At 46.3% G+C, this 25,747-nt stretch overlaps 2 protein-coding genes across 3 annotated transcripts in view; one reads left to right on the top strand and one right to left on the bottom strand.

Annotated features, from left to right (window-relative positions):
* TNKS (tankyrase) overlaps positions 1-15,235 on the bottom strand; it is a 136,800-nt gene extending 121,565 nt beyond the window's left edge. For both annotated transcript variants that reach the window (XM_032685098.1, XM_032685100.1), the window contains exons 1-2: positions 14,704-15,235; positions 3,730-3,954 (exon numbers count right to left, since the gene is read on the bottom strand). In XM_032685098.1, the coding sequence (XP_032540989.1) occupies positions 3,730-3,954; positions 14,704-15,199 (721 nt within the window). In that variant the 5' untranslated portion in view covers positions 15,200-15,235. The remainder of the gene's footprint in view (positions 1-3,729; positions 3,955-14,703) is intronic.
* Positions 15,236-22,118: 6,883 nt separating this feature from the next.
* MFHAS1 (malignant fibrous histiocytoma amplified sequence 1) overlaps positions 22,119-25,747 on the top strand; it is a 35,293-nt gene continuing 31,664 nt past the window's right edge. Inside the window, exon 1 of the mRNA XM_032686683.1 lies at positions 22,119-25,332. Coding sequence (XP_032542574.1) covers positions 22,119-25,332 — 3,214 coding nt within the window. The remainder of the gene's footprint in view (positions 25,333-25,747) is intronic.

The raw sequence follows: 25,747 nt of genomic DNA, 5'->3' as shown, positions 1-25,747 counted from the left end.
CACAGGCACTGAAAATGCATCTTCCTGACAGATAAAGCAATCCTAGAAGTCATAAATACTGGAGGACACTAACAACTGGTTTCAGTGCTTCAATAAATTTAATCCAAAAACTGATTATATAAAGCAAACAATGATTTCAAATGGATTTAATTACTTAGCAACTAAACAAATCTGCACTGACTGAATATATTGTAAGAGGTGGCCAGCAAACCAGCTGCTTATCAAGATCTACACTTCCAGACCCAGAACACAACAGCAACTGCCACCCAAAAGAGCCACAGCCCGTGTTCCTCCCAAACTCAGCACACTCACATTCTCTCCCTACACTCTCCTATGACTGTGATATGCAACCAATAAAACAGGAGGAAAGAACTCGTATCAGCCATTTGCTGTCTTAGAGTTTCCTGGCTGGAAGTTTGTGCACTGTCTGATGAGTTTTCACCAGTTTATGTATAGTCCTTATTTCTCCATAAGCTTCCCAGTGGCAGGGTTTGTGCCCCCTACTCTAAACTCAGTTATACAGCTGAGCACTCACAGTACCTTTAGCACAAATATAAATATACACTCTCCATTCCAAGGCTAATGTCAGACACAAGCGTTCTATCGTTGTAGCATAATCACTACCTATATTTTGCTGGTCTTCCCAACCTGCTTCAATGCCTTGAGTTTTCCTCTTAGAAATCATTAATCATGAATGTGTTCCATCTCTGTTCAGTTATCACTTTTTCCCTTTTTAGCCTGTAAAGTGGCCAAAAAAGTGTTCTATGCTAGAAATGATAAAGAAAATGTGCAGCCTGGGGTGCCACCAAAGAAGGAAAGGAGAGAAGATAAAGTGGAAAATTCTCACCCATTATATCATTTGGAAGAAGATGCCAAGAATAGGTACCCAAAAACGAGGCTAGATGACTGATTTCTACACAGTCTATCACTTTTCAGACAGACATCCAAGTTCAGCAATAAATTCTAGCTTGTGCCAGGATTTCCAGACACTGTTCTTCAATCAATGCTTTTTAAAAAGCATGCCTTGCTTGTTTAAAAAGGAACACTCTAAGGACATGTTCTTTGGGTTTTTTTAATTTTATTTTTTTTCTATCCTATCTGCTGCAGCAGTCTACACTTAAGGTGTAAACAGTTCTACTGTACAATGTATTCCAAAAGCTATTCAAGTATTCCTAGTCAGAATTCATGCCCTAGACAGTCATTATTCCATTATCCCTGTGTATAATGTATTTCTTCAAAAGATTTTGAGATTAAAGCTGAAGACTTTAATATGAAAGTTTTATATATAACTGTTAGAAAGATCAGGAACTTTGCTGAAGCCAGTAAAACATGCTTCCCCACTAGATATAAACTGGAAACAAACTCACTGCAAACATGAAAGTACAGACTTCTTTGTCTATACTCATATCCTATTAGTTTTATGGAATCAACTAAATCCCAAAGTAGCATCACACTACAGTACATATTAAATCTGGTCATGGTGACACTGCCTTCAGTAATAATTCTCACCTTGACAAATAAAATATCTGACTGAAATATAACATACATGGATAACTGTAACTAAACTGAGCACAACAGCATCATGCTTGCTTGTTTAAAATAAAATTTTTTTAAATGCCCAAAAATCCTTACAAAGCTACTTGCAGGCAGATTGGAGAATAGCATCTAGCACTGCAGCCCTGCTCAGTGCTTCCAAGGAACTCTATAACTGCAGGAGACAGCTGAAGAGCTTTGGGATTTGATCAGCAAGTACCACATGCTGAACTTTTACATATACATGGATCATCCCCTAAGTCTAGCATCGACATTTAGAGTCACAGATCTAATACTTGCACAGAATACAGAATGAAGTTCTGTGCAATACAAGCCATAAATTTAATCCTACACTTCCTTTCACCAAACCCACAACTGAATAACACCGAACTTTAAAGGTACCATCAGTTCTTTGATTATAGAAATTAGATCTAAATAATCTCAAATTACTGCCAGCATTGTACATCAAAGTTGATGTACCACATAATCTGTCCCTTGATCTGACCTGCCCAAACTCCTCCAGAGAGTATGAGTCTTTAGACAAACCACCCAAAGCAACAGTTATCCAGGATGCCCCCCACTGCCAAATCCTAAAATCTTCTGTTGCAACCATCTTTCATCCTATCACCTATAAACACATATGTGTGCTGCTGCACCCTCTCCTACTTTAATATAAGGTTTTAAAAACTGAAAAAGACAAATCTTTTCCAAAGCAAACAAACCTGGTACTCCTTTAAGGTCACTTTTCTAATCAGCCTCTTACTGTCAACCTTTCTCCCATTTAATTTGTATTTTCAGACAGCAGTTCCCAAAACTAAGCAGACTCCAGCACTGAACAGACCAAAGTAATCACTTCCTTTAAGTTCCATACAAAACTCCAGTTACTGACTGGAATTAAGCTTACTTTTCCATTCAACATTATCACAGTAGACTGTTACTGTGACCTACTATATCAATGGATCTCCTTCCACAGTATTGCTAAATAATCAACTATATTCAATTTCTAAAGAATGTTCTTCATATGTTTTACTTTGCACACAGAGATAAAATGGGGTCCATCATATCCCTTGTAAAAAAGAAGAAATAGACTGAAAAATTATATTTCCCTCAATTTTTGATGTTTATTTTTAAGTAATGACTTAAGTATTGCAACAAAGCTAATGCCAGATTTTTTTCTATAAGTTTTGCAGGTTTCTCTGCAGGAATGTAATAAAACTTCCAGCAAAAAAACCTTTGAAATTCTGAGAGTTGTGACTTGTTATCTGGATAACATTTAGAACATATAGTTCATAATCTTAACTGAAGTTCCTAAAAGTCAGGCTTTCCTTTACACATTTGATAAAAAACACAATGCTGAGTAGATCATTTTACTCAAGTCAGAAGATGTGAGAAGAGCCAGAATTTCAAGAAACTGATCTGAGTGTAAAACAATAAAAATAAAAATAGAAGTTCCCATTTAAAAACTGAGTAATACTAATTACACTGCAAAACCCCACAAAAGTTGTAGACAACCTGACTGAAAAGCTCTTTATATGTTCTCAACACATTTAAAATGATTGAAGTGTTCAATTTTATTTGAAATTGCTCCTGCTCCAGGCTACAAAACACATCCTGAAGATAGATCACCACCGTGAACAACGGTGTCCTGTAACTTGTATTGGAGAGGTCCAAAGGACTGGGTTGTTTTTCCATACTGTACATAATGAAAGGTTAACCATTTTCCTAACCACTAATACAACATATACAACAGCTCAAAAAGTAAAGACTTTAGCTAGTAAAACTAGTTTTCTTGAAAGCAACCAAGAAAGACAACCTTATATTCCATTCATACATCATTCATGGCTAGGCTTCGTGAACGAAGATTTAGGAAGGCTCTATTCACATTTATTACAACCTTATATATTCAGATTTTAAATATTGTAATTTAACAGGCAAGGAGACTTCACCCAATCTCTCTAGGATTGTTTTTCAGATGCAAGTTCTGCAAAACTTGTATTATATACCACAAAAAAGTAAGCCTTAAATTACTACCACTATACCCACTTTACCGCTATCCCCACTATACCACTATACTTTAAAAGAAGCTAGCTTTTAAGAACAAGCAATATTTTTCACCTCAAGTTCAGCACATAAACAATTACAACTGCACAAAACATATCTGGTAAAACTGCAACATAACCAGTGGCAGATACCTACCAATGCACACATCTATCTTCCCCTTGATAGCAGCTTCATGCAAAGGAGTGTAGTTCCAATTGTCTCTGGCATTTGGGTCGGCCCCTTGACACAGTAACAGACTGACCACTTCTGCATGACCAAAGGAGCAGGCGTTGTGAAGGGGGATCAGCCCTCCATCGTCACGAGCGTGAACATTGGCTCCTGTCTGTAGCAAGTGCTCTACAACATCCTTCCTTCCAAAACCTGTAAGAGAACATACTTCTGTTCATTTGTCTGGCAAAACAACATGATTTAATATTTAAAACTGTTCACTGTTCCAGTGCACAGATACCAAACTACATTATTCACGTCCTTCTTACACTTCTAAGTTCATTCACCATGAAGTGAAAATATACTCACCTGCTCCAACAACAGCTGGACAATTCACTTACACTCATGACAGAGCTGAACTGTGTTGTATTATAATTACCTGCCTAGCTGCCACTCTATCTCATTAAGAAGTTTTACAATAGGTTTGCCATTTTTTTTCAAGAAAAGCTTATTGTGACTTTTTAAAAAATATATAATCTCTATGCAACTAAAGCAACCATCTTACATACTATCTCTTGATATAGCTCTTCATCTAGGAGAAATCCTCATATTAATAAACCCTGAAGGACAGTTCCAGTGCTCAAGCAGAACAACCTTATCTCAACCCAAAATACATCCTTGCTCTTTTACAGAGTCTGACAACTTCCAGCTGACAGATAAGTTGACTCGAGGCCTCAGCTGGGACACAATGCCTCAGGAAGGTCTCGGCCTAGGAACATAGCCTCTGTTATGACCAGGGAAGGCAACACCGCAAAGCCAGCATTATCAAACTAATACACTTCAAAATTTGGCACTATGCCAGGCCCCAGCACCTTTAGCTTGTTGTCTACAATGAACCTGGAAAGGTTCCACTGCCCAAATCTGCTTCCTATTGCCCCAAATGCCTTAGTACAGCAGTCTCTAAATTTTTGATTACACATGCTATCAGCAAAAAAATTTATAAGTCACCTACATGCACTGCTACACTACTGCGTAGATTATAAACATGCACAAAGATAGAAACTTTAAAAGGCTGAGATAAATATGAAATAACAGCTGTTTTTAAATTTCCATTATATTTATTAACAGTACAAGATATATTTTCTTCCTGTACCCCAATGAAATATTTTGCACACTCTACTTTGGAGACCACTGCCTTAGAGGCCGGGGTGGGGGGGAAATCAAGCTCAAGAGGGACACTTTGAACCAAAACACAAGTGTTCATTTTCATACTAGGTTGTATCTCAAAGGCTGGACTGTATTTCTTATAAACCTCAGGGCTAAAAGCAGTATCACCGTAGATTTTAAAAGACTGCCACTTTAAGAGTTATTGTGTCTTCTGGTAATCATGTATACCAACCACCTTAGGGATGAAGAATCCCACATGTATGAATTCTGTTTATGAAACAGCTGAATTAAATGCTGCAGCTTATAGATTGTATTAGTCCACAAAACACAATGAAAAACATAACTAAAGGCATTATGTCACTTCTGGAAGACATACACAAAGTTCAAGGGGTGCAAAAAAGAAGCTGTCAGCTCTCCTCCAGATGACTCTGTAACACAGCACAGCAAAATGCTGCTGAAACAGGGACAGAAATAGTTCTCAAAAGTCAGCACCCTCTGTCGCAGGCAACAACTCACGCACAAAGACCTCTCAAATTGGGATGTTTTACCCCAGAGTTGCAGTCCCTGAACAGGACCTCCATTTCAACGAATTAAGGCCCCTTTTTGCCAGAGCAGTGCACTGGTTACAGCTATGCAGACACGTAACTTGGAATTAACATGCTTTTCCCCCACAGTCCATACGGCAAGATCTCAAAGCCAGATCTAGCAGCTTTGCACCCACATCAGCTTATCCAGTTAAGGCTAATGTTGCAACTTGACATCCAGCGTTCAGTCAAGCTGCAGGCTGGCCTTTCTGCAGGAATTTACAGTCTCTTCAGTGAGGCACAGAGTCCTTCAACACGCTTTGAAGGACAGAAGTTTTCTACAAGCTGACTAATGCAGAGCCAAAATAAAAAAAATACCCTTTTACCAAGGCTTACCATGGCTTGAGAATTCTGATGACAGTTTAACAAACTCTGTATTTCTGCCTAAAGAAGTTTTCTTCTATAAAACACAAACAAGCAGATGGAAGAAGCAGCTGGGGAAGACACCATGGATACAAACACAGACACACATCTAGTAGAGACTGTAGCAGTCCACCCCTGGGTTAATCCTGTGTGGTAATACAGCTCGAGGCTCCAGCTAGGAAGTCCAGCCTGGTTACTTTTCTATCTCTGTAAGCACTCCCCCATTCCCACCGTACAGAGCCCTCAGCTGCTTCAGCAGTGATGCTGGACCACTACAAGTTAGCACACTGGGCAGAGACCAAAGTGGGTTTTCTTTAACACATGGGGCTAAACAGCAGTTCAGCAGCTGCTCCACAAGCTGCTGAGTCCCAAAAGCTGCACCAGACTGACACCCCGCTCAGCAATACAATTTTAGTCCACCACTGCAGATGATTCAAAGCTTTCTGGTACATTATATAGAGATCATTGCACATTAGAAATTACACTACAGAAATGGAAGCATGTGAATCAAAACTAGTATTATTAAAAGTGATATTTATTTATCATGACAAAACTGCTACTAGAAGACATGCTTTTCTTAACTGAACCACCAGCAAGGCCACTGCTACTGTAAATCACTGCAGCTTCCAGCATGAAAACTCTTTTTCATTTGTTTTTGTTATAAAGCAGTCAAGGAACATCACCTGCAAGTTTCTAAATGGAAATGGACAGCTTAAATAAGTTCAACAACAAACAAAGCATATCTGGTCCCCGAGTAAAGCTAACAAGCCCGGGACAGAAAGAACAAGAACTTAAGCCCTTGAAGCTCCCACAGTTATATTGTTTGTTTGAAAGGCAAAGGAAAACTGAACAAGACAAGAATTAGGAAAGGGTGCTTTCAACTAAACAGTGAATCAACAGATTTTATTAGCCTTTAGTTTTTATATACTGAACTATTAAAAACAATGCTTAAAACTGCATAAGCATTTGGCTTACATGTGCCTCTTGTCTCTCAAGGAAAAGCCACCTGAGTATACCTGAAAATCACAACTCCTTTTCAAATTGTTCAGTGTTGTAATTTTCAGGACTGTACACATACTTCTTCAAGGTATTGCTGAACATGGGGTCATTGATAAGGGTATCTTTGAAAATGCCAGAAATAAATACTTTACAGTTTTGGGGAACTACCTTTTCTGTTCAGTCCTCAAAAAGCACTGTGAGGCTGTAAAGGCTACCATGATTTTATCCCACCATACCACTCATCTTTCAGAGAAACAATTATGGCAACAGCTTCCGCACCACCATCTGCAAACCTAAGATGTTGAATTGACAAAGTGCCAGAAAGTCTTTAAAATTATCACATTACCCAACCTGATAAAGCAGTTGTAGTTACCAAAACTCCTGCAGTGTCAGGTTCATCTTTCATAAAAAAAATAAAACACACGCAAAGCCATTTGTGACAGATGAAGCACATATGATTCAGTTTAAACTGAAGCAACTTATGTGATGACACTTAGGATGACTTTCAAAACACTATTCTTGCATATTCCCATTGCAACTTCGTAAATTAAAGTCTAAGGAAGAGTTCCTAAGAAAGGATCTGCAGTCAAAGACCCCAAAAGACAACCCTATAGAAGGTTCCTACAGAAAACATCCAAAACCAGAGAAACCACAGAGAAGAGTCCCATTTAAAGAACCAGTATGCAAACTTGTTTTGATGAGATTCACCTGTCAGCTTCAACATGGACAGGGTTCCTTATCAGCTTGGCTATTTCACACAAGTAAAATGCACACGCTTTGCCCTCATTTTAGCTTCTTTACACAATTCAGAATTTTCAGGCAAGTTGTAGTACCTCAAAAAACATTGTTCAGGAGAGAAAGGAAGCAGTAATCCCAATATAAAAAAGGAGCAACAAGAGAACATCTGAAATTTAAGGTTGAAACAGTTGCCAGCCAAATCAAAGAAAAAGGCAAAAATTCAGAGTGACTGACAGGCTTCATTTCTCCAGTCATCTCACAGAAACAACTGATGACTAAGGCTTAGTGAAAGCCAAGAGCTGGACATAGCTATGATAGTTTTATATAAATTAAGAGATGGGCACAACAATTCACAGAAAACACCACTTAACTAGTTTTCTGCCAATGCTGTATTCTTGTCTTTTTTTCTCGCTTTCAGCCTAAAGTGTCAGGTACAAATTGGAAAAAGGTTTTAGTTAGCAAACCGGCAGCTTGAAAATTAAGCTAAATAAAACTTCTAAAATGCCATCAGACAAGATGAACACTACTTACTACTACTGCCATGATAACACATCCTGCTCTTCTGTCACAACCTGCTTTGAGACCACAAGCTTGTCATGTCCCATCTCTTTTTGCAGCATTGAATCAAAGGAACAAGAGGCAACGGGCTGAGCAGGCAGAATGACTGATGGGAGAGGCAACACAAGGAAAGTAACCAGAGCACCAGCTGATACCCTCTGTTACACACGCCTATTACGGTTTCCACCTTAAACCTCTCTTCAGTTAGTCACAACCTTTCACATGGTAACAGTTTACAATCAATTTCTAATAGCCTCAAAAGACACAATTCCTTGCCCAATTTCAAGACTCATTTTCAGAAAGTTTGGTAAAAAAACTCAAACAAATAAATAGATGGACTCCCCTCTAGAATTGGAAGAATGCTTTCCCCAGTCAGCATGAGTAGTCAGTTTGATCAGTTTAAGTACAGCTGTACTGCTTCATCTGCTGCCCAACTAATGTCACTTGATCACCACACAGCATGAATTCCTCCAAATGCCAATCTCAACCTCTGCAAAGCTGCTGTTATATGCAGAGTTTGACTTATGACATGGAAGATTTCTAACTCTCATCAGATATTTTTCTTCCTTTCACCTGTTTAGTCTTAAGAACACAACTACTCCACAAGGAGTTAAGTTTCATAAAAGTGTAACACACTTGTGTACACTTGTGTAATGTGACCCTAAACAAAGCAGGAAAGATGTTCTTATTAAATGTACTCCCCCTTGTTAGAGCACTAAACAGAGCTTACATGAGAATACAAGACCTTGAAGTGGAAGAGAGTGTCTTAGAGACACATGACCTTTTGAGACAGAACACAATTAAACTGAGTGATTTAATTAGGTAAACTAAAAAGCCTTCAAGATGGGGAAAAGGGCCAGCTGGTTCAGTATTACTGAAGGTCTGAGATTTTGCATTTATATCCTCTTGTAAATTCCTTCAAAGGATATTTAAATAGGAAGGAGACGCATTGCACAAAGTATTGGAAGACAATTGAAGAGAACAAGTTATTAGTCACAGATAAAGCAAGCTGAACGTCCCACAAAATAATACACTTGTGACACTAACAGAGTTCAAGAATTACAAATGCTACAAAAAGCATAAAAGAAAGAATTCCGAAGTCAAGACCAGTAATTCATCGTTTCATCTTTTTTCATATGAAAACTGTACATTTTGCAGGCTCTCAGCCTGTAAGGCTGCCAGGATGATTCCTAATTGACTACACAATTTGCAGTCTTCATTCTGTCCATACGAATCCAGATGAAAATTATCAACCCTGTTTTAAGTTGCATAATTTAAGGCAGAATTAACCAGTGACAGCTTTACAATTAACCCTATGAGTAAGGTCAGAGCTCTCCTGTGATGAGGATGTATCAGATAACCACAACAAGTCAGAGTAGTTTAAGAATGGTATCTCAAGCAAGGCTTTCCAAAGCAGTTTTAGCTAATTTGTTGTACATTGCACCACAGGTGGAGTGGTCGATTCAGGTGTCTCTGCATAGACTGAAACTGTAATAAGTTAACAAGTACTTCTTGCCATTTCCTGGCTCTCCCTCAAGGAACACTCTGTAGCTTATTATATCAGTTCTGCCTCCTCAGTTGCTTATCTCACTCACATATGTCGAAGCACCTTGCATTTCTATGATTAACAGCTTGCTAGTTGACGAATCAACTTGATCAGTTCTCTTAAACTCTGACCACTGACTGTTTCCCAACCCAAGTGATGCCTTCAGGATTAAAGCTGCATACTCTAGAAATTTTCAAAAGAATGGTTATATAAGCTAGCCTTCACAAAAAGTTTTGACTTCCAACAGTTATTACTACTGACATCAAAAGCATGCTTACAGAAGACTGCTTTCCCCAAACAGCTTTTTGCCATTACTACAGATAAAAGCAAAAAGAAAACAAGGTTTTCTGTAAATCACTGATGTTCTAACAAGTCACCTTAAATCAGGTTTCTCCAAGCCTGGGCCTAATACTACCAAGAGCACTCCAGTCTGTGATCCCAGCTCCGTATCTTCCAAAAGCCACGCCTGGAAACCCTCACGTCCTCCTTAGTACAGAAGTGGGTATTAAGCCACAGTCTGGTAATTACTCTCTATATTAGTACTCTCTATATCCTTGGGTCAAACACTAGAACAAAAGTAACTGTAAAGCTAAAATAATGTGTTGCACAAGAACTCGAGGGGGCTAACTCCACAATCAAAAAGAAGTTAAGCTTCTCGTTAAATGGGTGTGGAACTGGACAAGCTTATAACTGTGGCTATATGAAGAAATTGGCTTGGACTCAGCTCATTTCTACCACGTCCATCCACCTAGTCATTTCTGAAAGAGGCGCTATTACTGATGACTTACCAGCAAGGACTAGGCCTAAAAACATATGAATCAAGGTGTCAGCAGTAAATACATATATATCCTTTTGTAGGGCTAAACCCATTTTCAGAAGGGAAGAAGCAAGTCTGTTACCAGGCTGGCTCCAGGAAAAAGCTGGGATTTCAGACAAACACTCACAGGAGTTCTCTGCATCCAGGCATATTGAAGGTAGAAAAGTCACAGAAAGTCAGCCTTTGTATGGGAGCGTTATGCATGGAGATGACACACAGAGCCATGACAACATCACTGACAACCTGCTTCAAACACAGTGGAGCAATACAGGCACCCCAACTCACAGACCATATAATGACCCACAGAATCAGGATCTAGGCCGAGAGCAAAGTATCCCACACAAAGTATACCTAAGATGTGACACATTATTGCATAGACTGAAATCATCCCACCATTCAAAGAAAGTCAATAGCATTCCTCAGAGGGGAAAAAAAGCTACCTCTCACATACACACAGAGCAACCAAATCATTTGATTATCCACACAAAGGAGGTATTTTGTCAACTATGTGGCAACAACATCGTCTTATGCAGGAATGCCATGACAAATTTTTTTCAACTAGTGAGGGGTATATAATGAACATCTTCATAATCTGGTAAAATAAACAATGACAGTTAAGATCTTTCTCAAGGAAAATAGGTAACATCTTTAGATCAAGAGTGCAGTGGAAAAGCAAGGGAGTGAAATAGTTTGCCTCATTCAATCCAGTTTGAAGAAGAGAACTGTCAAGCAGAACATAGGATATTACAGTGAAGAGGGTGGAAAGTACAAGAGGAAGCAAGCTACTTTTAATACAACTCCAATTATTTAATGAACTCCTTACCACAGGATGAGTTTCTAATAACATGTCGAAACTGGGTTTTGCTCAAATGGTTGCTGAGCTACGAACTACGGGAAGAGTACTCAGAGAAATATCATATGAAGAGGGCAAATGTATAACTCTTCCCCAGACATCTGCTTTTGGCCACCAGCATGGATAAAACACTGAGACAAACATACCTTTGTTCGTGCCTAGCATAGTTGCTTTTTAATTTTTTTTAGTTATAAGCAAGCTAGTTTTCATTGAAATAAACTGAATACAAAAGATATACATACATTCATACCTCCACTTAATTTCTTTCTTTTTTGTGTGTGTTTTAATTCACTCAATCACTTTCAAGTCTGTAGAATCTGTTTCGTGGGTGCTGCTGGACAATATCCAAAGCTTGCACTGGTACCAGAGACTCAAATATCCTGCAATCCACACAGCAGTTGACAAAGTACTTAGTTTTCCACTTTCCAAGCACACATACCTCTATAAAAGAAACCCTCAAATCACTTGCAAAGGAAAAGCTGAACACCACACATCCTGAAAGTCAACCAGAACTTCAAGAGATGCTCTGCTAGAACAACAGTCCAGTTGGAGGACGAAAGGAAAACAATCCTTTGTTCAACCTCTTTCTGCTTGCAAGAGAAGTCACTAACACCCTGATGTGGCCTCAATATTAATTTCTGCCTTATTAATAGTTAAGCAAAGCAGGTCAGCTTTAGTCAGCACACTACCTGACATTTCAAAATAGAGTTGAAAAGTTGATTCCCCTTTACTCAGATCAATTGACAATTCAGATATCCCAGATAAAGAAAATGTGGTTAATGCTGTTGCTTCAACATCATGTGGCCACGCACATTTTATCTGGAAGTGAATAATGCACAGATGATTCCAGTTCTAGGAACAGCTTTAGGTTTAAGCCCAGTTTTTAAAATAATTGATTACAGATATTTCAATTCTCGCCTTAACCCAGTTTATGTATACACCAAGGATTCCAAACGCTCTCAAAAGTCACCCCTTTTACAGTCCTTCTGCCATGAGAAAGGACATAAAAGTGATTTTGAAATTAGAAACCTCACAAAGCTCAATGGAAGCCTGAACTTAGTACTTTTTACAAGAAACTAGAACTGGGGAAGTTGTCCTTCCCTATTATAGTAAAAGTAACTTAACTGCCTGGCACTGCTGCCAAAAACAACATCTGAAAAAAACAGACTGAGCTGGGTGGGAAGAAGTACCTGGGGGGAAGGGGGAGAGGAAGAAAAAAAATAAAATCCATCTCTCCCTAAAACTGGAAAATGAAGAAGAAATTAGAAGAATTCCTCTTTCACAAATCTCAAAATCAGAAGTAAAACTCTATTACAAGTTTACCTTTAAGAGGTTTGAAAAAAGCAGTTTAAAATATGACACATTACACTCTCAACCTCCCATTCCCCTAGTGAAGGCCATACAATTCACAGCTAGGTATGGCTCATAAACATGAGCTATTAGCCAAAACACAGCTTCATACACAGTAGACTCCTATGCTCAAAAGTAAACAAGTTTTATTTCTCCTTTTGCCCACAAAGGAGATGAAATAAACACACTGCATTTTTGGTAAATACACAGTGCCTAAAATCAGTTGCATTCAAATAACGTGCTTGCTTATAGGCCTTTCCAAAATACAGGACCTCAAGATCTCTGTAATAAGAAATCTGCCTAATACTATTACATGACAAATCCACTTGGACCAGACATACTGTGATTTGAGATAAAATAGGTATCTAAGTTTCTAAATCTAGAAAAACAGATACAGGAATTTGTTAGGTACAGGAACTTCACCTGCTGTTTTCCTTATGCTACAAGGAATCACCTCCCACTGCTATTACAGTAACATCTTATTGAGACTATCAACTTTCAAGGCCTTACCCCCTTAAGTTTTGTTCATTTCTTCCCTAATCAAAGCAGAAGTTACCACTGCAGCTTCAGCACTACAGTCTGTACTAGCACTGAAGTTACAACCTGAAATCTCTGAGTCTTAAGGGAAGCAGCAAGGTCTAACTTGAAGTCTAAATCCAAAACAAGCAGAACAGAGTCAAGCCTTCCAAAACATTAAGAACTTCAGATGCACACATGCAGTTGGTACCAGCATTATTGTTCCAGGGTTCACTCAAATTCCGTCCATCTCTGTGCCCCAGAATTCACTATATTTTAAACTCCACTTGCATAAGGCCATGCTTCACTGGTAGAGCTCAGGGACCAGAGAAGAAAGAAAAGGAAACAGCTCAGGACCAAAAGTTCCCTTAGGGGTATTGTCAAATGCCACTTGTACTTTGAAAACAAACAAAAACAAACCCATACAATCGCAGAGAGTATTATCTGACTGATAAATAGACCCCTATGCCAGCATTTAAGTACTGACCACTCAATACAGTCTTATCACCTTAATTTATGTGTACTAGTGCACCACTTCAAGCTCAAACAATATCTGTGCACTCCAGTATATAAGGTCCAGTCCTGTGGCACACATCAGAAAACCCTCAGCCCGACCACAGACCTGGCAGTTGTACGAGTCCTGACTTCGGGCTGATGATTTAAAACACCTTCCTTAGTTTACTTTTATCATGAACTTTGTATGCCTTGTCCCCTCAGTGAAGATCACACACCTTGTAAAAAATGTTCTTTTTATGAACTACACTAACCTCTAACAGCTTCACTTGACAAACGGCAATATTTATTTCCAGGTAACCTACATTGTTGGACATCACTGTTAAATTGCTTTTATGACATTACTTCTGATCACAATGACTTTTCTGCACAAAGAGGCATATTCTTTTCTGGACACATCTGTAACTTTTATCAAGTTCAGTTGTTCCACTTCACCTCTTTCCCCAGCCCACTCAGGCCACTAGAGATGCAGAGATCAATCAGCAGCTATGCCCAAATGAAAGGAAAACAAATTACGAAGGACAAGGCATCAAAACTTCCTACCAAATCCATGTGCATCGCAGGGGTCCCTGAGCTGCTACAACATACATGAAACCCTTACTTCGAACCAACTCTGTCCTGGATTTGTTTCTCACTTCCTAAGCCCACGTGCACAAGTTTGCAGCAGCCCATATGTCAAGCACAGAGAACATCGTCCACACTTTTAAAGCATACGGTCTCTTTACACCTCCAGGATCTCCTCTCCCACTCGTCTCACCCAAAGGAAGGGGATTTAACAGCCATCCCCCCGCAGCCTGTAGTGAAACACCGCCGGGGGAGTGAGTGTGTATGCTCACATTCTTCTCCCAGCTCAGGCTTGCGCTCTCCCGACAGTCCTGGGGAACCGGGTCGCGCCTGACCCTCCCCGTCCCGCCCGCTGTCACGGCCCCGGCCGGGCGCGGGAGGCCCCGGTACCCACCGGCGGCGAAGTGGAGCGGCGTGGACTTGCGCCCGGCCATGTCCTTGGCGTTCACGTTGCCCGTGTCCACCAGGCGCTTCACGCGCGTCACGTCCCCATTCCTGCAGGCCTCCAGCAGCTCGCGGAACGCGCCGCTCGCCGCGCCCGGGCCCGCCGCCTCGGGGCTCTCCGCCGCCGGGCTCGACGCCGCCGACGACGACGCGGACGAGGAGGAGGAGGACGAGGAGGAGCCGCTGGAACTACTGCCCGAGCCCGGCGGCGGGCCCGGCACGGCGGCGCCCGCGCCCTCCGAGCACTCCGCGGCCGGAGGCCGGTCCGCGTCGGGGGGCGCCTCGCCCTCGGGGCCGGCCAGGCTGTGGCGCTGCGCGGCCGGCGCCAGGCTGGGGCTGCGCGGCGGCGAGGCGGCGGCGGGCGGCGGCGAGGCTGGCCCGGGCGGCGGCGGCGGGTGGTGGTGGTGATGGTGGTGCTGGGAGCGACGCGGCGGCACCGCCGCCATCTTCGCGCCGCTCCGCCCCTCCCGCCCCGTCACTGCGGCAACGGCGCCGCCCCGCCCGCGCTTCCGCCCTGCCGCCAACCGCGAGCGCTGCGCGCGGACGTGACGCCTGCGCGGGGCCCGCGGGGCGGGGCCGTGCCTGGCCCTGCCGGTCCTGCCGGCCACTGCTGGCCCCTGCCGGCCACTGCTGTCCCCGCCGGGCACTGCTGTCCCCGCCAGGCACTGCTGCCCCTGCCGGCCGTGCTGCCCCTGCCGGCCGTGCTGCCCCTGCCGGCCGTGCTGTCCCGGCTGGCCGCGGCGCTCCGGGCGGGGAAGGGGCGCCTCAGGGGCGGCCCGGGCGGGCAGGGAGAGGGTCGGCGGTCCCTGCGGAGAACACCCTGTGGACGTGAGGCAGCTCTCCTCCGGCTGCGACACCTGCGTGTGGACAGCTGTTGCTTCACAGCCGCCTTATCATTTCATTTCACAGCTTCGAAAGGGCTTTGCAAGCTGATCGCAACGCCCCCTTGTGTCAGATCCAAGCTTTGCGAGATAATTAAGAGGCACAGGTACGAACCCGTTCAGCTCACCACTGGCTTTCCACAGTTTGCGTTTCACCATCCAGTTGCTTTTGAGGCATCAGTGACAAACCAACCACGGTCCTTTACGGGTCATGCCGGAGGTGGGTGGGCTACCCCGCTCCCACGGGGAGCCAGCGCTTGTCCCAGCGCTCACCACCTGCACTCCCCGGGAGGCGATCCAGTCGGCAGCTTCATAGAATCATAGAACGTTAAGGGGTTAGGATAAACTTTAAAGATCATCCAGTCCCAACCCCCCCTGCCATGGGCAGGGACATGTCCCATTACACCAGGTCGCTCAAGGCTTTATCCAACCTGGCCTTGAACGCTGCTTCGTTCCGGTACAGCTCCTTTCCCAAAGCCAGGAAGCGATGGAATGAAACCAACGGGAGAGCAAGCTGATGGAGAAACCTAAATGCAGTTTGGCAGTTCTTTAAAAGTTTATTAGCTAAGCTGAAAGCCCACTTCTTCACTCATTTCAGGGAGGAAAGCAAGGCAGTCACTGAAAAGCCACCTAGAGCAAATGGTAGAGAGAGCCAAGTGGGGAATGCTCCATCTGCTCAGAAAAAACAAAGTGCAGAGTGGTGGAACAGGAAGCCAAGGGTAGCCAGGCAGAAAGTGACTGTCAGTGCTGACAGTAAGAAAGAGAAATCCAGGGATGTTGGAGACTGAAACAGCCCCTTAAGGCCCTCCATGGAATGAACAGATCCGAACTGTATGGGCTTAACCAGCAGCATTTAAATAAGGATTTTGTTTTGGATTTGGAAAGCAGCAGGAAGCTGAGACCAAAGTTCTCCTGGCTTACTGGTATCTAGGGAGGATATAAACATCAATTATGGTTTAAGTCAGAAAGCCCCCATAACTGTCACCTAGATATCTCCAGTTTGCTTACCTCAACTTTAATCTGTGAGCAAAAGGGAGATTCCATTGACAAGAATAATATCAACAGCAACAATTTCTGGAAAATTCTCTGTGCACCTAGTGGGGCAGCAGCCACAGGTCAGAGAATGGGGAGAGTGATGAGGAATTCCTGTGAATGGGATTGAATATGGCTCAGGCCAGACAGCCTCATCCTAGCAAACAAATCTGCTTTAGTTGTTTGGTAGCAAAAAGGCTTTAGGAAGTATTTGCGTAGCACTACGTGACATGCTGAAGAAGCACTGTCCAAGTCTAACACTGGGAGCACAGAAAATCAGAAAACAGGAGTTCAGAAGAAATTAGGATCGGGGCTAGGGCTACTAAGTACCTTTCTGCCAGTGATGAGAAGGTAGGCATGAAATCAATCCCCATGACTCGTGGAGCAGTAAATGAAGATCCACTTAAATGTGCCCAGCTCACTTCTTGTTTGTGCCACGACTTTGAAGGCATGGGCCTTGACCAAGCACTGAGAGAGCTCAGGAAGATTTCCCTGACACCTGAATCTGGACAGCTGCTGCTTCACAGTCACTTTTCATTTCAAAACTCCAAGCGGACTTCGCAAGTAATGGCAACATCCTTTTTGTCAGAACCAAGCTTTGCAAGATACTTAAACAGCCAGAGCATAAGTATGCACTTGTTCAGCTCACCACTGGCTTTCCACAGGTTACGTTTCACCATCCAGTTGCTTTTGTGGCATCAGTGGCAAACAAATCACATTCCTTTACCCCCTCTGTATTTCCCATAAACCAAGGCTACAGGCAGCAACACTTTTATGAAGTGTATTGGTACATAAACTCTTGTTCTACTTCCTGAAAGATTTTAATATATACAAGTAATATTTTTTAAGATTTGGGATTCATGTTGGCCTAAAAAATTCATTGCTGGTTATAGGATTGATTAGGAAACGCTATGCTCTGGGTCAGCCTTTCCTGAAAGCTGTGAGCAGAAGGCCATAGAGTCTCTGAGCAACCTGATCTAGTTGAGGATGTCCCTACTCATGGCAGGCAGTTTGGACTGGATGATCTTTAAAGGCCCCTTCCAACTCAAACCTTCCTGTGAGTCTATGAAAGCTGTGCCTAGGAAGCTACAAGCAAAGCATTTAGGACTCACAGTATGAGACCTATCTATGAGAAAGTGGGGCCTGGCTCTGGATTTTATAGGGTGTGATGAAAAGTGGCTCTGGGGAGGCACCTCCTCTTCAGACTCCCACCTTTGGGTGGAGGTCTCTGTCCTACTGCAATCCCATATTTCCTCAAGCCTCCATCTTCCTGCTTACATGTACAGCAACACCGCTCCCCTTCCAGAGAGATGAGGCAAGCAGCAGCGCTGTTCACCCCAGCCCTTCTCTTTCTCCTGCCCAAAGCATGTCCAAGATCTCTTCAAGTGCTGCCATCACCATTTGTATTGGCTTGGTATGCTTTGGGGTAGATTCATAGCATTCCTAAAGAAATGGTGGGCAAAAGAGTGCGGAGAATGTAGTTCTGGGCAAAATTTGCTCAGGGTTTCTACTTAGGGTTCAGAGGAACATGCAGAGGATCTTCAAAAGCATTCCATGAGCCCATGGCTTGTTCCCTGGCCAACCACCGAGCTCTTGGAAACATGACTTCTTTAACTACTACTGAAGCAGGAACCAGAGGTTTTTACCATCTGGCCTGTGTGTCTGGTGGTATAGAGGGCAAGCATTTTCCCAAGGAGATGCCAGCCTCGCTCAGCACTGGTGCCAGAGCCCATGACTTTTGCACTGTCCCACAGTGCTCTCTGCACGCACCTGCCACAGTGGCTTGATGTTTCTGTTGAGCTGATTTAGGTTCATGTCCTGTCACATGCAGCTGATTACATTTGCACCTCTTGTCATGCAAAGCCCAGGGTCAGGTTCTAAAATACTGTAGATAACTCAGTGTCTTTTACCTGACCCAGGAGGAAGGTGCTTTAGATAGAAGTCTTATTAATGATGCAGCTGCAGGGCTTAGTAAAGTGGAGGCACTTCAGATTTCATCTGAATAATTAAATCCCATCAATAGGACTTTCCAGGACCACTATTTAAAATTAATAACTTCAAATGCAATTCTGGTGTCTAATGGAATCCACTGAAATGGGATTTGTTTCTTTTTTTTTTTCTTTTTTTTTTTTTTTAAATATAAAATGCTTTATAGCTTTCCTGGCAATTTTACAGCCACCTGCCTCTCAGCCCTAGCTGATGACAGCTACAACAGGGGCTTGGGGTGGTTTTTGAATATTTTTAACCTCCAAAAAACATGAAATGGCTCCAAACCCAGCATCCAGCATGCTGGTGCTCATATTTAATGGAATTCTAATAAGCTGAGAGAAAGCAAGGAAGTCTTGTTTGGAAAAATATGTCTCCTTTGCCTAAGAAGATGGGAAGACAAGGGGTCATCTAAGTCTATACCAAAAACCAGTTCTCTTTTCTGAGAAATAAAATCTTTCTTTTTCGCAGAAACTATGTCACTCACAACTGGCAGCTTTAACTGTGATGAATGTGTTGAAGAAGCCAAGGGACACTGTCTCTAGCTGACACCATCACAGACTTGCACACCCGAGTGGGTACAGTGGGATAAAATGTAAGGTTCATAGGAAAGTACCAGAGCTTTCCTCTTTGGACAACCTTCAAGCAGCACTGGGGACATCTGTGTGCCAGCATGCTGTTCATCATAGTTTTTCTGGCATAGCTTCATTCACCACCTAGAAGAGCTTATCAAAATTTGATTAGTGCTGCATGACTTTTTTCCTCCTCTTCATTATGCTGGGGAGGCATTCAGTTCCTGCTGCTTTGCATATTTTGTGATAGGAGGGTTGACAGTCAAAACTTCCCCTGCTTAGGGAAAAAATTTTCCCTGTCTGTCCTTGCACGCTGCCAGAAAGACATGTCTAGTACAGGCCATGACCTCTAATAGCGGGCAAATGGAGATAAGTGCTTCTCTCCCTAGTGTTTTTCAGCTGGCTGAGCCAAACAGCTGCTTGAAGCATCCCTGGTGGAGGGGCTTGTCCAGTTTTCCCACGGGAAACAGGAGGATAATGCCTTTTGGGTCACACTTGCTGCAGATCACAGAGCAACTGGGAGCCGGCCTTGGCCTTAGAGAGGATCTGCAGTGCCCCTGGGCACCAGGGGGTGAGTGACCCCCAATAATGATGCTGCTTTCTCTGTCTTTACTTGCACAAGGCACCAGAAAGAAGGAAATTGGCTGCAAATTTGAAGCCAGGGTCAATTTTCCCTGCAGAGACCTCTTATTTCTAGAAACACCATCTTGATTTAAAAATGTGATTTTGATAGCAGCAGGTTCGGTGGGTTTGCATGTAGAGAGATGGAAATGAAACCATCAACCTGGTATCACAAGAGCAATTGGGCAAGAGGGTGGGAGAAGAGAATGACTTTTTCCCAGTGAGGAATGAATGTGCTACTTTTGAAACAGGGAAGGAGAGTGCTCCTTTTGGCACACAGAGAAGGGCTATTTTCCATGTGATTTTCAGAAAAGCAAAGACACAAAAACTAGGTTAGCCCAAATAAAAGATGTACTGACCCACTGCAGGGATGCTCTGAAAATAACTGAGTGCAAGCCTGGAAACTAGTTCTAGATGAGCACAGTTTAGCAACAGGCCATGAAGTATCTCTGTTTCCCACGGCCAGGATCTGACACCAATCACGAAGGAAGGATGGGAAGAATTTTATCCCCAGGTTTAGGCCCTCTCAGCAGAGCCTCCCAGACCATGAATATCCCTGCATACTTGTTCCCCTTGAGCCCAAGTGGCCCTGGAACCAAAAAATGAGCCCAGACCCCGGGACTGCCTCTGCTGCCTTTGAATTTGGGCAGCTCCTGATCCCTGCTCGGAGATGAGTTTTACCTTCACACAGCCAGATTTTCTCTCAGGCCTGTGGGCTTTCTTCCCTGTCATTTGTATCCTTTGTCTGGCTTTACCAGTCAGCACTGTAAGTTTTTCACTGCACAGGTGATGTTGTGCTCAGGAAGGCATTTAACAGAAACCTGGTGAATGTTTGTTAGGACTCAGAGGGCCTGAAAAGGTTATTTTATCCCTGCTTGTCTGTTACTGATGGGAAAGACAGGAATTGAATCTGTGCCTTTGCAATCTTGTAGTCTTAGTAATTTGTAAATTTAATATTTATTGCAGTGATTATGGCTCAGCACCAGGTCGGTTCAGCTCCCTCCTTCATCCCAGGTGGGAATACAGTTAGATGCACAGGGCCATCCAAAAGGGAAGGTATCATTCTTGTGAGAGCTCTCCACAATAAGGAAGAGAATTAAGGCTGTGAAGCTGTTTGCCCTGCGGACTACTTTTCATTTAAAATGCTTTTTTTTCTTTTTGTGGGTCTGAAGTAATAGCTTATAGCACGCTTTAATGTTATAAGGTGACAAGGTCAGGGGAAACAAATGTTTCTCAAGCTCCCAAAACAAGCTCGAGTATTCAGTGCTGTACAAAGACAGTGACGCTTTAAAATCTCTGAACCTTTGGCCACGGTGCATCGCTGGCAATTGTAAAGGTAAAGTCACACAACTCAGGAAAGCTGAGTGTCCACAGCCTCCGTCAGCCCGTCTCGCTGTGAAGGGACTCTGCTTCCCCCCTGTAGCAGCAGTGGAAATTTCCAGGTCTATTTCTCCGACCCCCTGGAGCAAAGCTTCGCTGAGGAACCTGAAGAAGGCAGCGTTTAGCGTCTGGCCAGATGTATGCAGCACAGGAAACAAAGCACGGCAGGAAGGTGGCAGAGTTGCTCCGATTAAACAGAGGACTTACAGGCTTTCTCACTCTCCCAACACGGAAACAGTTATTGAATGGGAAGGAAGGTTAGTCTCGTTTTCCTGCTGGGCTGCATGACAAAATCCCTTTCGCCTGGTGCAAAAATGACGCGGAGCAACACAACAGCTCACTACGTGGTGAGCTGTGCCGAGCCGGGCGGCTCGCAAACCTCTCAGCAAGCCCACGGGTAGGGCTAGACCCCGGGGCGGCGGTCGCTGTCACACAGCGGGGTCCCGGAGAAGCGCCGGTACCGCCGCCTCTGCTGCCCCACCGCCTTCAGCGCCAGGCGGGCTCACCCACCCCACCGGGGCTCCCGAGGGGCCGCTTCCTTCTCGGGCGGTGCCGGGGGCAGGAGCCGCGGGCTGAGAGGCTCAGGCCAGCGGCGGGCACCCTTTCCGCCGGGAGGAGCAGCCGGTGCCCGGCGGGCAGGGGCGGGGTGTCCCCGGCGCGGGGGCGGTGCGGCGCCGCCGGGGCCGGGCCGTGACCGCGTCCCGCCCCTGGCGGGGCGGTGGCAGCGGCGGCGGCGGTGCGTGCGCGGGGCGGCGCGGCGGCAGTGCCGGCGCGGAGCCGCGGGGAGCCCCGAGCCCGCCGCGGCGGCAGCGGCGCGCAGCGCGGCCGCGCCCATGGCGAGCAGCAGCGGCGGCAGGTAGGGTCGGGCGGGGCGGGGGCCCGCTCCCCCGGCCATGGCTCAGACGGAGCCCCCGAAGGCGGTGCGGCTGTGGCGCGACGCCGCCCTGCGCGCACGGAAGCTGCGGGGCGGCCCCGGCGAGCCCGAGCCTGAGCCCGAGCCGGACGCGGGGCCGCCGGGGGGGCCGCCGCCGCCCCTCGCCGCCGCCGCGACTCGCTGCACGCCCCCGCCGGCGGCGGCGCTGGGGGAGCTGGAGGCGCTGAACCTGAGCGGGCGGGGGCTGGAGGAGCTGCCCGAGGAGGTGGGCGCCGCCCTGAGCGGGCTGCGGGTGCTCAGCCTACGGCGCAACCGGCTGAGCCGCCTGCCCGCCGCCGCCCTGCGCCACCTGGGCCGCCTGGCCGAGCTCGACCTCAGCCACAACCGGCTGCGGGGCCTGGGGGACGGCGGGGCGCTGGCGGGGCTGCGGGGCCTGCGCAAGCTCAGCCTCAGCCACAACGAGCTGGGCGCTGAGGGCCCGGGGCTGCCCCCGCGACTCGCCGAGCTCGGCTGCCTCGAGGAGCTCGACCTCAGCTTCAACCGCCTGCGCCGCCTGCCCGAGGGCCTGGGCCGCCTGCGGCACCTCCGCACCCTCGACGTCGACCACAACCTGCTGCCCTCCTTCCCTGCCCCGCTGCTGGAGCTGGCCGCCCTGGAGGAGCTCGACTGTTCTGGCAACCGCCACCTCGGGGCCCTGCCCGAGGGCATCGCTGCCCTCCGCCGCCTCAAGATCCTCTGGCTGAGCGGCACCGGGCTGGTGGCCCTGCCGGAGGGCCTCTGCCAGCTGAGCGCCCTCGAGAGCCTCATGCTGGACGGCAACCGGCTGCAGGCCCTGCCTGCTGGCTTCGGCAGGCTGCAGCGGCTCAAGATGCTGAACCTGTCCTCCAATCTGCTGGGGGAGTTCCCTTCTGCCATCTTGGCACTGCACAGTCTGGAGGAGCTCTACCTGAGCCGCAACCAGCTAACCTTGCTGCCCCCTCGCCTTTGTCAGCTGCACCAGCTCCGCACCCTCTGGCTGGACAACAACCGCATCCGCTACCTGCCTGACTCCATCGTGCACCTCCACAGCCTGGAGGAGCTGGTCCTGCAAGGCAACCAGATCGCCATCCTGCCTGAGGGCTTCGGGCAGCTTTCCCGTGTCACCTTGTGGAAGATCAAAGACAACCCCCTCATCCAGCCCCCCTATGAGGTGTGCATGAAAGGCATCCCCTACATCGCAGCCTACCAGCAAGAGCTGGCCCACTCCCAGCCTGCCCTCAAACCCCGCCTCAAGCTGGTCCTCATGGGCCTAAAGGATGCAGGAAAGACCCTGCTGAGACGATGCCTCATGGAGGAAGATGGGCAGAGAGGGGATATGGGAAGCCTGGAGGCAGGGAACACCCAGCCTAGAGGGTTTCCTGGCAGGCATCAGGACGTTGGGAAAGTGCCAGTTGGGTGTTGCCCCTTCCCTGAGCTTCAAGACGCTTCCTCAGCACGGGTACCTGTCGTGCAGCAGCTGGAATGTCTCCCCGCTGAGCAGCAGGAACGTCTCCCCGCTGAGCAGGACATCCCTTCTCACGTCCCCTCTCAGCGAGTACAAGGGCAGACACCACGCCCTGCACCATCACTGCCACCAAATGCCCCCGCAATACCCTCAGGACTAGGACTGTCAGGAGGCAGCAAGGGCATCGAGGTGATGGACTGGACAGCAGATGCAGAGAGGGGCTTGACATTCATTGTGTATGAGCTAGCGGGGGACCCAAGTTATGATGTGATCCAATCTTTCTTCCTCTCTCCTGGAGCCTTGTATGTGCTGGTGGTGAATTTGAGTGCCTACGTCCCTCAGCACTTCTACCCCTCTGTGGGCTATTTCTTGCACTGGCTCAGTTCCAAGGTGCCCCATGCTGTAGTGTGCATGGTGGGAACCCATGCTGACCTCTGTGCGGAGCGGGAATTGGAAGAGAAGTGCCTGGACATCCATCACCAGATTGCTCAGCAAGAAAAGAGGGATGCTGAGGGACTCCTGAGCTTAGTCCAGCAGGTGGATGAGGCTCTGGGGCAGGACTTTGACCTGCGCTGCTCCAGCCCGCATGCTGCCTTTTACGGGGTCTCAGACAAGAACTTGCGGCGAAAGAAGGCCCAGTTTCAGTACCTTCTCAACCACCGCCCACAGATCCTCTCTCCAGTGCTGCCTTTCAGCTGCCAGGACCGTTGCCAGGTGCGTCGTCTGCGGGACAAGCTCCTCTCCGTGGCTGAGCACCGGGATATCTTCCCAAACCTGCACCGGGTGTTGCCCAAATCCTGGCAAGTGCTGGAGGAGCTGCACTTCCAGCCACAAGCTCAGCAGCTGTGGCTTAGCTGGTGGGACTCGGCCCGGTTGGGCTTGCAGGCGGGTCTGACAGAGGATCGGCTCCAGAGCGCCCTGTCCTACCTGCACGAGAGTGGGAAGCTGCTCTACTTTGAGGAGCACCTCACCTTGCGGGAGTACGTGTTCCACAACCTGCCACGGCTCATTGACATCCTCAATGTCTTCTGCCAGCGGGATGCCACTGTGCTGCTCCAGAAACTGCTCAGTGACACTCAGATTGACGAACTGAGGACCACTCAGCTCCATCATTACGTGGAGGGCTTCTTGCTGCATGGCCTCCTCCCTGCCCATGTTATCCGTCTCCTCCTTAAGCCCCACATCCAGAGCCGGGAGGATCTGCAGCTCATCCTGGAGCTGCTGGAGAAGATGGGGCTATGCTACTGTGTCAACAAACCCAAATGCAAGCCCTTAAATGGGGCGGCTGCTTGGTACAAGTTTCCCTGCTACGTGAAAAACGAGGTGCCCCATGCAGAGGCGTGGATCAACGGCACCAATCTGAGCGGACAGTCCTTCTTGGTCGAGCAGCTGCAGATTGAATATAGCTTTCCATTCATTTTCCCACCCGGCTTGTTTGCACGCTACAGTGTCCAGATCAACAGCCACGTGGTTCAGCGGTCAGATGGCAAATACCAGATTTATGCCTACCGGGGAAAGGTGCCTGTGGTGGTGAGTTACCGGCCTGCCAGGGGAGCTCTGCAGCCAGACACTCTGTCTATCGCTAGTCATGCGTCCTTACCAAATATCTGGACAGCTTGGCAAGCTATTACGCCTTTAGTGGAAGAACTGAATGTCCTGCTCCAGGAATGGCCGGGCCTGTACTACACTGTGCACGTCCTCTGTTCAAAGTGCCTTAAAAGAGGGTCACCCAACCCACACACTTTTCCAGGTAAGGCACAGCTCAGCTTGCCTTTCATCTCTTCTGGGGCTTTGCCCCTTCTAGAAGGGTGTGTTACCGTGTCAGCCTTAGCTCCGTTTCTTCTTTTTTTGTTTCTTTTTTCTTTTCTCCTCTGCTCTAACTCCTTTCCTCCGTGATTTGAGTCATGAGAGAAAATATTAGGGTAGCTCCAGGGAGACAGGCTTAAAATAACCCTATTCTGAGATGAGGCGGGTGTTACAACCCCTTTTGTCTGTGCCTTTTCTCTCTGCTTTTTTGGGTTTTGGCCCTGGGAGTTGGTGGTGCCATTGTTGAAAAGGCACTGATCTGTCCTTCTCCTTGTTTTGATTCCTTTGAATGGAACTGTGGTGGGTTTTGTGGTTTGGCTTTTTTTTTCCTAATTCCTTTTACCCCGCAGCTTCCACTT

This window comes from Chiroxiphia lanceolata, chromosome 4, assembly GCF_009829145.1.
Source record: "Chiroxiphia lanceolata isolate bChiLan1 chromosome 4, bChiLan1.pri, whole genome shotgun sequence".
In the NCBI taxonomy this organism is placed as follows: Eukaryota; Metazoa; Chordata; class Aves; order Passeriformes; family Pipridae; genus Chiroxiphia; species Chiroxiphia lanceolata.
This window is presented reverse-complemented; position numbering and strand designations above follow the sequence as displayed.